General features: G+C 32.0%; 1 protein-coding gene across 1 annotated transcript in view; it reads right to left on the bottom strand.

Annotated features, from left to right (window-relative positions):
- LOC150094716 (hemicentin-1-like) overlaps positions 1-11,548 on the bottom strand; it is a 136,096-nt gene extending 124,548 nt beyond the window's left edge. The window contains exons 1-6 of the mRNA XM_090411650.1: positions 11,299-11,548; positions 8,572-8,853; positions 7,307-7,426; positions 6,486-6,650; positions 4,820-5,101; positions 211-480 (exon numbers count right to left, since the gene is read on the bottom strand). Coding sequence (XP_090267776.1) covers positions 211-480; positions 4,820-5,101; positions 6,486-6,650; positions 7,307-7,426; positions 8,572-8,853; positions 11,299-11,374 — 1,195 coding nt within the window. The 5' untranslated portion in view covers positions 11,375-11,548. The remainder of the gene's footprint in view (positions 1-210; positions 481-4,819; positions 5,102-6,485; positions 6,651-7,306; positions 7,427-8,571; positions 8,854-11,298) is intronic.
- Between the last annotated feature and the right edge of the window lie 90 nt (positions 11,549-11,638).

The following is an 11,638-nucleotide window of genomic DNA, read 5'->3' as shown; positions in this document are numbered from 1 at the left end:
TATGTTATGTTGAAGCATGCTATTCATGAACTTATCACAGACACTTCAACAAGTTCATGTTCTTGCAAAATCATTATTTATTGACTATAGCCTTATATAACATGACGTTAGTCATATATTCATATAATTCAAGTAAACAAAAACAAAAAAAAAAATTAGTAGACACAGTGTAAATAAACTCAATGATCGGGCAAGTCTTATACTATTTACCGTAAACTGTGATTGTGATATTTTTCTTGAGGCTTGGTAATATTCCATTCGAAGCTTCGCATTCATATACTCCGCTGTCGCTGGAAGATATTGTTGCGAACTGTAACGTGCCATTTGTTGTTGAAGCAATACTTATTTCTTGTTGCGTGTGGGAATATCTTTTCCAGCTAATGCGAGGAAGCGGAGATCCAGTTGCTTTACAGTGAATAGACACAGTACTGTCTTTCATTGCTGCAGTATCAGATGGTTCTTCTAACCAAGCTGGGGGAGCTGAAATGAAAATAAAATTCAGAATATCGCATGTTAATATTTTTGAAATACAAAATATAAGTAGTTTTCATCACTGATGAATTTCGGAAGATAAATAGTGTATAAGACCAGCTTCAAAATGAAGTAGGGGAAAAACTGGATAGGAAAACATAGAAATCAATGCTTCGTTTAACATAATAGTTCATGAGTCCTGGGACATGGGAATACCTCCGTGGTGTACCACAACTCTTCACTGAGGCCACTCTACATGACATAACCCACGGTCTGCACTATACAGCATTTTTATCCGATAATGCGCATGTTCCTCTGACCTATATCTGTTGTGCAAAAGAAAAAAACCGAGTTTCGGAATAAGAATAAATTACCATCCTATGAAATCAGCTAACTCACCTTCACTTAGAAAGCCCCTAAAGATTATTAAAATGAATGTGGGTTTCCCTCTTATCATGACGATAAATGAACACATCTTTTTCAACAAAAGGGCGGATGTTCGCTCGCTTTTCCAATTGCGCTACGGAGACATATATTTAAGTGTTCCTCCAAATGAAAAGAAACTGTTGTGCTCATTATTTATAATTCTTGTAGCATAGTTATTATATTCCACGACTATATAACTGTCTCCACTAAGATTGCACCAATGAACCATACGCCCATAGCATTGCAAATGTAAATTTCACAACAGACATGTAGCAATATAATTTTGGACGAGCAATTCTAGATATGGATTAGAACAGCAATCGCCAAAATCTTTCAGTTGTTTTTGAGGTAATGTTTTTATTAATTTTTAAGCTTTACAGACGCCTAATATGAATATCTAATGTCTAGGTAGGATTATCTGAAAAGAGAGGACATTTATTTTCTGTGAATCGACAAATGAATTATTAAAAAGGAGATCTCGAGATATTACAAAGTATCAAGCATAACCTAAATTAACTAAAATAAAATAAAATAACAGAAAGGAAACTTTTTAAACTGATAGGATTAATAAACAAACCACTGAACGAATACTTCCATAATTTAAGATTATCATCATCATCATTTAAGATGATAAAATAATTGCTTATTGCACTGGAATATAATCATAAAAGATATATAATCAGAATGAAAAAAAAAAGAGGAAATGTTTCAGAGTTAATTTAAAAGTAAACCCAAGAAAATGGGCTAATAGAAGATGATTCTGAAATGCAGGTATTCAGAAATTCAGAATAATTTATTACAACAGGTATAAGATTTATCTTGAGAAATGACAGTAAAATACAAGGAATAAAGTAGAAGTTCATTCTTTGCATAAAAGAACATTGAAGAGAGACAAACATACGTTTACCAGCCATCTAAAATATGTCTGCAGCAATATAATAAATGTAGTTAAAGTCCCGAATTATCCATCAAAGAATGAATACTTTTGCAATTTAAAAAAAAACAACAACTATTAAAATAAAAAAAACTATTAAAATATTATAAAAACCCTTTTCAATAGAATAGTATGATTTTAATATTAGACGAGGCTGTTTCTGCCTTGAGTGTTGAAGATGAACAGTACTTTCCCATTCGAGTGGAATTTTGGAGATCCACGCATAACTTTTTGGAGATCAGACAGGCAATACTTATAATGATAGTGATAATGATTTTCCATGGAAATCATGGAAAAACTAGGCCGCCTCCTCTTACCAGAGATGGCCTGATTTTTACTCCCTAATGAATACATGGCGCTGCTCTTTTACCTCCATTACCTTTTCTGTTACAAATATTGAATCACGATGCAATAGCTAGACTTATGACTATTATACCTGCGCACATTTGCTGTTGCTCGAGTCTCATACGGAGAAGCTGGCAGCATTTATATTCATCAGGTATGCCTTACGTGTTGAAGATGAACAGTTAGATGATACTGCAAACTGAAACCGTCCCTTAGCAGTAAGACCTCTCTCTCTCTCTCTCTCTCTCTTTCCTCCCCCCCCACACAAAGTTAAACGAGTCTGAAAGTGCAACGCCAGGGATATAGGTATGGACGACCCAAGGGCGTCTGTCTTCCTAGGTGCAAGATAATTTTACTATTCTCCACTTGTGTTGAATAACAAACTTAAAAACCAGCTTTAGGTTCTAAAAGCGTCACATGAGTACTGGATGCTCATTACTGATGCATCAGTGGATGCACTGCATAGCTCATAATGGATACATCAGAGGACATAAGCAAACTTACAGGACATGGGGGCACAGAATATGATCATAAAATACGTAAATGCCTTCATAAAGAAATTAATTACCTATCATATTTTAATTCTACGAGTAAAACTATTTAGCACTATGAGCAGTTAAACGACAAGTGCCAGATCTCATGAGTCCGAGCAAGAGAAACAATTCCTCCGACAATCTTTTCGAACCATTCCTATCATCATCATCATCAGCATCCTTACGTTGCTGAAATATCATTAACCATCGAACTATATGAAAGTCTATGTGGAATCCACTTTGTAATAGTTTTTGACATATACGTGCTCTTTCATTATTCAAATTTATCGAGTCTAATGGACACTTAGAATACGTTTTTTTTTTTTGACAATTACAACTTTAGACCAAATCGTTTGCTTAAATCGAAAAACTTTCTAACCGAAATTTTCTATAAGCCTTTTCTCGTAGTAGTTTACTGTTAAAATTTCAGGAAGCTTGAGTGGCGAGGAAGTGCTTTATATAACATGCATATAAAATATGAAGAAATTATGAAAGAATTAATAATAGAAACATAAATGCATGGAACACGTTCAAAGAATGAAAATAGAAAAATTACCAAAACAAGCCTTCAAGTACAAGTCATTAGGAAAAAGAAAACCAGGACGTCCTCTTAAACGATTCAACGATGACTTCTAAGGCCGGAACAGGCCACGCTAGGCCAAATATTTGATATGCATGATGATGATGATGATGATAAAATATGAAGAAATAGGTCCGTTTTATGTGTACAGGAACAAAACCAAATATCATTACATTTTTTTTAGTATCTGAAGGAAAAATGACGAGACATCAATATAAATTAAAATTTTTTTTATAACTAAGCATCTTTGTATCTTTTATAATTATCGGTAGTGAAAACGATAGAATTACGGTTTCGAAATCCAGGATATTTGGAAGGTCGTGGGCGCTCAAGTGCTTGTTGGAACCACTGATGATGAGATATGAGAAATGATGCGCGGTACAGTACTGGCTTTACATAAGGTTAATAAAATTAATGTATACACCTGTTGGTTAGCCTCTTTAAGTCTGATATTGATTGTAAAACATAGTTAGGCTCTTGAATGACGATTTTATTATTGCCTACAGACATAGTATTTATACAAAGAGCCTGAAAGGCCTTGCATTATAGGGTACTTTAACATAAGTTCATGTCCATATCCATCGAAGTGAATGGTGATATGATTTTAGAGAAAGCATGAAATTTTTTTTATTTTTTGGATGGCAGTGTAGATGTATTTGCTGCATGTTTATGACAATATTTTTAAATAAGCATTGTTGATATGTACAGAAGAAAAGGTACGTTTTGTTAATATAAATATAATTTCTGAAAATAGCCATATTCTGAATACTTAGTACTGGGAAATGTCAATTTAATACTGTTTTTCATGTGGTGAAAAAGTTGTTTGTATATGAAATCAAGAGAAAAAATGACTGAATGAATGCCGAGAGAGGTTTGGAGGACTGCCTGAGGCAGTCCTATAAATCTGTCTTGGGATGCATTATTGTATTGATGAACTAGATTACCAAAGATAATATGGTAGTTATATTTTATTATTCAATGTGCTTCTTAGTATATCTAATTCACTATGAAATAAAACGTGAAAAAAATTATACATCGTTGGGGATGGTCCTACACCACAAAAATATGTAACAAGGAAAAGAGGGATTATAGGCACAGAGAGAGAGAGGAAGTTGATTGGGAGATTCAACAATTGTGGTAGGTCTGCTCCCAATCAAGTTCTATTAAATCTTTATTGCAGGATGACAGTATTATGCATCGTGCAAAGAAAGAGCTGAGAAATGTACTTAGCAATTTGTATACATTACAAATACTACAGCTCGGAATATGAAAGACGTGAAGATGCATGATATATATTCCTTGGATTTGGTTTCACTGAAATACTGTATTTAAGTATAATTCTGATGACTCGAACACAATTCAAAAATTAAAAAAAAAAATCTTTTATCCTCATGAATAAAACTGGCAAAACTCGAAAATTGTATGATTTACAAATAACCCACTTAATTGTACTAAACATTATTATTCTGTATTTTAGATTCAGACTTGAATAAAATATTTTTATTACATTAGAAAGAAGAAAAAAATTACCTTCCACTTTGAGAGCAGCAGTATAGCTTGAAGATCCGAATGAGTTTGTAACAGTACACGTATAATTCCCGTCACTCTGCAGATTTACCGGATCAACAGCCAACACAGAAAACTCTGGGTCATGTTTTATGCGAATGTCTGTTTTCTCTTTAACTATTACACCATCTTTGGTCCAGGTAAAAGTCAATGGTCCCTTTGCACTTGTGACTAAACACGCAACTGATATTTTCTGACCAACTCTTGGAGAGCCTTGGAAACTAAATGGCTGAATAACAGGCGAATCTGTAATGAAGATGAATATGATTTATTTTTTTTTTACTGATCTTATTATCCACTAGAATTAAAATATAATGAGATATTAAAATTTAATAAATGTATTATCGGTAGCAAATGAGGAAAGAGTTGAAGTTTTCGAGATTAAAATTTGTTAGAGAAATGAATTCGGAATACTTTACAATTAAAGATTGTCTTTCATCGACGAGCAAAGTTATTTTTTATTATCACCTTAACAAAATAAAAGTTATCGAATGAGAAGGCCAATACAATATGTAGTGATTTGGACTATATCTCGAGTAGAAGAGAAGAGATGAAAGTGCTTGATATATATGCGCAGGAGCTGTTTTTTTCGAAACCCACTCCAGTAGATACGTATCACGTGCATATGAGTATTATTACGGATTCTGATCTAATTAAAAAAATGTTGAATAAAAACTTGCTAATTTGCATTACTATAGCTAATAATTAACTTATTATGATATTGCTAATTTAATAAGATATAAGACACGATTTTGTAAACACCAACATTCTTACCTGAACTAATGCAGCTTTTCAGACGGAGTAAGAACACAGCCAGGATAACCAATGAGTTGAAATATGCTTGATGTAACTCTGTAAATCTCATATTTCTTCTTCAGTATCACGGTTCTAATGTTCCATTCTTTAAACAAGTACTGGAAAAGCAAGTTGCACAATCACCTAGAAACTAAACTTCGGATAAAAATCACTAAATTTTGGACCTGGATAGCGTTGAAACAAGGTTAGCCCGCGATCTGAAAACATGGCTACTCTGAAAACACCACAGACATTTGCCACTAAACATAGCTAGCGCCACATATCGTCAGCAAAATGAATTACATGGAATTCGTTTCCCCACATTTTAAGCCCAATGCATCGAGAACAAACTGGAAACACAATACAGAACCACATCTTATAAGACAATGTTTTTATGGAAATTAAATTTTATACTTTGCTGGAGCACCAAGGTTATCCATATTTATCCTATTATTAATTTTAGCATGTGAAAAGTAGGAGAATAAGATACAAAAAAGCTTAAACATAGTAAAATATCACTATTCCTTTTTAAACGAAACAAAACGACACTCCACCACGTGTTATTATGAAAGTAAATTATAAGTATGCTCGTGTATAACTTAACCACAAATTTTATTTTTGAAAATATTAAAATTTTTAGCTATTCTCTTTATAACAGACACATGTTGACCAAAACGACATTAAGAGTTTATATCGGATATGTTTTTGGAATGTTCTTTCTAAGAAGATTCATTTTAGTAATGAAGTTATGTAAAAACATCAACATAATCAACCTAGGATCTAGAAGTGGTACTTCGATAATTTAGTAGTGAAATCAGAACACCAAATATCTTACCGTGAACCACGACAGTTACCGATTTTTTCAGAACACTGCCAATCCCATTATTGGCTTCACATTCATAAATTCCAGCATCGTTTTCTGTTACCTTGCTGATAGTAAGAGAACTGTTCCTTGAAACCGGATCGACCACATTTTGTCTGGTTTGTTTCTGATGGTCTCCTAAAAAATAACAAATAATGCGTGTGACATTTACCTAAAAAAGAGGAATCAAAACACATATATAAATTTATGGTGAAATGAATTCTTAAAAGTGATGATGATGATCTTACAAAGATCTTTTATTTCGAAAAGTACTTGTGATATATAGAGCTGTATAAAAACAAGGGGCCATCCTTAAATGATGTTGCACTCTTAAGGAAGGGGAAGTGACATTGCGAGAGGAGAGAATGTATGTTGAAGGATATACTATGATAGCAAATATGGTGAATATTTTTGTGATAGTATTACTATCACAAAAATATTCAACGTATTTGCTCCTAAATTCAGATGGTTTTCTAATTCGATATTTAAGAATATCTCCCATTAAATATAATATGAAATTACAATATATTTAACTGATGTGTTTAACATTATGAAAATAAATAAGGTTCGTCCAAGTTTTGATAGATTACCATTATATTACTGAAAATACATATGTATCTTTTTTTTTTTTTTTTTTTTTTTTTTTTTTTTTACAAAATATGGCTTCATTTGATGCCTGAGAAGTTTCTCTTCATATTTTGATTATTTGAAAATCAGAACCAGAAGAAATGATAAAATGTTCAAAACCAAATTAAAAGAACTGAACAATTTGATTTTTTAATACACATTCTTACCATTCAATTTTGTCCAAGTAATAAGAGGTTGGGGAGATCCGTCAGCCTGACATGTCAATTGAAGAGAAGCTCCCATAGCTATGATTGTATCTTTAGGTTCCTCGGTCCACTTGGGCGAAGCTATTCAAATTGCCAAACATATACGTTTAGAAACAAACGTATGTTTTAATTTATTTGAAAGACATTAAATTTTAATTTTTTAAAATAAAATTGAATAGACAGTTAATTTCAGACAAAGCAAACAGAAGTTTCAAAGGAAACAAAGATGCTTCAGTAAATGAGTTTATGCATTCCAGCCTTGGAAACACAAATAGTTGTTTTGTTATTGTTACATCAAAAATCACTTTCTGCTACATGCAAGTATTTTGACTCTCAAGTGTGTTAACTACAGCAGAAGTTCCATAGACAGAGACATTACGAGCCATTTCACCATCTCTCAAGAAAACAAAGCAAAATAATTATCGTGAATCCTCAATCGAACAACAAGCCCTGTATAATAATGCTGTCTTGAATTATAAAACAAATTAAGTGAAGAACATAACTCTTATTAGTGAAAATTTAAAAACAATTATATTATTAACTATTTCTCAACAGTTACTCCCTAATCTTTATCAATTGCCCATTCTAGAATTAAAGTCTAGATCTACTCCTGGATTCAAGACAGTTCTACTCCTTGGAAAACAGTAGTCATCGCTTCTTGTCCGCAAGGGAAAAAAAAACAAACTTGATTCAAAGAAGGCCTGAACTGCTTATAGAAATACAGTAGGAAGAATGCGCTAATTGATTGGCAAGATTTGGGTTTCGAATTTAGTCTAGGATCCATAGAAAATATATAAAAGGATTTTCAGTTTAAGGTAAGCTTGCCTATCTTATACGGGATCATTTTGACTGAAACAAACAGACAAACCGACATGCACTTACATAATGTATAAGCCCATGGTCATGGTTGCTTCTGCTGTAATTCTGATCATAAATCTCATAAAGTTATTTCTTTCTTTCTTTAATATGCCAAATCTAATTGATTCCATTTTGTTATAATTTTCATCATTTACTTGGCAATATCAAAGGCATCTTTATTAATATAAAAGACTTACTTTTTAATTAGAAGGTTGTTATAATGCATAAATCATTTTAATGAAAATGTGTTTCTGGGAAACAATGGAATTAATTTAAAATTATTTGAGAATTTATAGTTTTTTTTTTTTTAATCCAACCATTAGCCATACAAGACAACAATAATAAGTTAATTAATATATTTCGCCTACCTTCTACTATCAGACTTGCCGTGTAACTGCCTGTGCCATGAGCATTTTTTACTAAGCATGTGTAATTCCCTTGACTGGACACTTCAACAGGATCCACCATTATTACTGAATAGTCACTTTCATATTTTATTCTAATACCCGCAGAGGGCGTTAGGTTCTGATTATTTTTCATCCATGAGAAGACGAATGGCTGTGATGCAGTACTTATGACACATGTAGTGGTTGCTTTCTCCCCAACCCTGTAAGGCCGTAAAAAAGCAAAGGGCTGAAGTTGAGGGGCGTCTGAAAATATTGTAAAGCATAATTCATAATTTAACACAAATTTAGTTAACTTTAAAAATAATATAGTTTTGAAAGAAAATAAATGTTTTAAATATGAGCTAGGAAAGTCTAGTTACATGTACCGTGATATGCACAGTAATTTGTTTTTCTTTTTCCAATCACAAACTATCAGAAATATCTGGATGACATAAAAATAAAATTAGTACACAGGCAAAGTGGATACTAGATCCAACATTATAAACTATGAAAGTTTCGCAAGTTGACCTGAAAACTTACGAGAATATAATCTTCGGCATCTCCGAGTTGCCTTAGCTTGCACTACTTAAAAGACATGAGCGCTGCCCAAGCATCCACATATTCGTCTTTTATTAGTGCATTAGAAAAAAGTTTCACTGGCCTGACAGCTGTTTCCAACTAGCTGGTTCTCTTCAGAACCCAGGTTTCTGCCTGGTTGGATCTAATAATAATAATAATAATAATAATAATAATAATGTTGGATCTAGTATCCACTTTGCCAATGTAATTTTAAATCGGCGAAATGAAGTCTTATGGCTCTTCCTTTAGTAATTAAAATGGTTATGTTTATGATTTTTTTTTTTGTGAAAATGAATTGTAACAAGTAGTAATTTACAAAGCTATTTGCATTAATATATTATCATTATGAGTAAGACTGTGAAATCGTTTTTTTCACGTAAATTCGATATATTGTAAACGTAGATGACATCCAGTCAGTGACTAAAGCTGTTTTTGTCAGTATTATCTACATTTCCACCAGCTGACTGTGGGTTGAAATCATACTGCTGCATGAATGTCTGTGAAAATCTTTAGGCAAAATGACTTAATTTTCGATTCAATGAGTTAGTATTCGGTTTGACACAACCGTCTTGCTTACTGGAGACCTGAAGTAGTATTTTTTTTTTTAATGTTTAGCTCCGCAGCACAGTTTCTGGTTTATCTTCACCAAGATACTCATGTTATATGAGTGGATTGATTACCATAATACCACAATCCTCTGAGGTTTTAAATCTTAAATTCCTACACCGTCTCTGATCTTTTTAAAAGTACTCATTAGTAAGAATTTTTAGGCAAGAGATTTTTTTTTTTTTTTTTTTGGAAGAAGATTTCGAATCGAAAACTGCAAACTTTATATAATATTATTTCCAGACAATTGTCATATGACAGAATGTGAAGCACGCCAACATGTTCTGTGGCACAGAGCAAAAATTGTTAATATAAATAACGCTTATATGGCCATTTGCGAAATTTAAATATACTTTAAACTTTAGAATAAATCATATTTTATATATAATATGATTTGTTTTAGAGCTTAAAGTATGATCTGTATAAACACCGAAACATTTTTCTGTATTACAATGATATTATAAGAAACGTTTGGTCATCATTGCCTCGGGATTCATTGTTGTAAATGCTTTCATGGAAAACCATAAAATTCTGCAAAAACAGCAAATGAGTTTTTAGTTTATTAGAACAGAATGCTTTCTAGAATATCTATGCACTTCTTTTTGAAAGGAATACTACAAAATAAATTAGATTCTCCATAAAGAAAGTAATTTTATATAAAAATAATTCCAGTAAATTAGGTATTCAGAATGATCATATATTGCTTCTAAAGAAAAGAAGTTTTATCTTTTCTTGAAATAACATAACTATCATTATAGTCTTTATCCTTCTACATGTTCATCATCTTTCAAAGTGCTCCATTGGCAGAAAGAAACCAAGAAGAGGTATTTTTCTGCGTCTCTCTTACTTTTCTCTTAAAATCAAGCAAGGAAAAAAAAAAAAAAAGATATTCTCTACTATGAGTGTCACCGAATTTTTAATTCTCAGTTTTTGCAATACATTTACCTAATTTTTAAGTAATTAGGTAAATGTATTGCATTTAATATTAGCAAAGTGTAAAGCAGAAAAATTCTTCTTAATGAAGTTATTAAAATTCGAGCCTGAACTGAATTTATAAATATCTTTATTCCGATTTTGCAGTTCCCAGAGCCAGTCTCAATTATTTATGTCAGTTCCACTATCTGAATGTCAATATTTCGAAACCTTTATAAAAGATTTCGAAATATATTTCGAAACCTTTCGAAATATCAATATTTCGAAACCTTTATAAAAGTTTTACTACGAGTACTAATGTTCCTTAGTTGTATTTACCCATTTCTGCCAGCTGTATAATAATACATGTACTACAGCGATAACAGCAATAATATATTATAAAGACTAAACCATTATTTCGAAAATAATAAAAAATGTCATAGTAAAGAACTTATGAGACATGAATATTATGGATTGAAATTTATCTAATGCAAATAAGAAATTTTTTCTAAAATACGTTTTGTAGATGTCAACTAATATTAATGTAATGCTTACTAATTTTGATATCTAAAAAAAGTAAAGTAACAATATAAATCATCGAATTAAACTCACCTTCAGCAAGGTTAGTCCAGGAAGAGAATTCCATGACGAGCAGTGCCACCAGTATTACACATATGATGGAAGCCATGCGAGAACTTCACTAGTAGTACTCACAACAACAACAAGAAGTCATGATTTACTACGGGAGATAAACATTTACTGGAAGATTTTATCCATGTACTACAATATGTGAGAGTGTCCACGATGCAGACATATTACTATGAATATTTCGAATAGTATTAATACACATAATTAAGTAAGAGCTAATATTAACTCAGCAGCAACATAGCAGGTAGTGAGAACATGGCTGTGTGTCTTGTATCTTGAAATTAAATACACTGAACACTAGTGC

Source organism: Typopeltis vanoorti, chromosome 21, assembly GCF_054136105.1.
Source record: "Typopeltis vanoorti isolate ZY-2024b chromosome 21, IOZ_Tvanoo_1.0, whole genome shotgun sequence".
NCBI classification, from domain to species: domain Eukaryota; kingdom Metazoa; phylum Arthropoda; class Arachnida; order Uropygi; family Thelyphonidae; genus Typopeltis; species Typopeltis vanoorti.
This window is presented reverse-complemented; position numbering and strand designations above follow the sequence as displayed.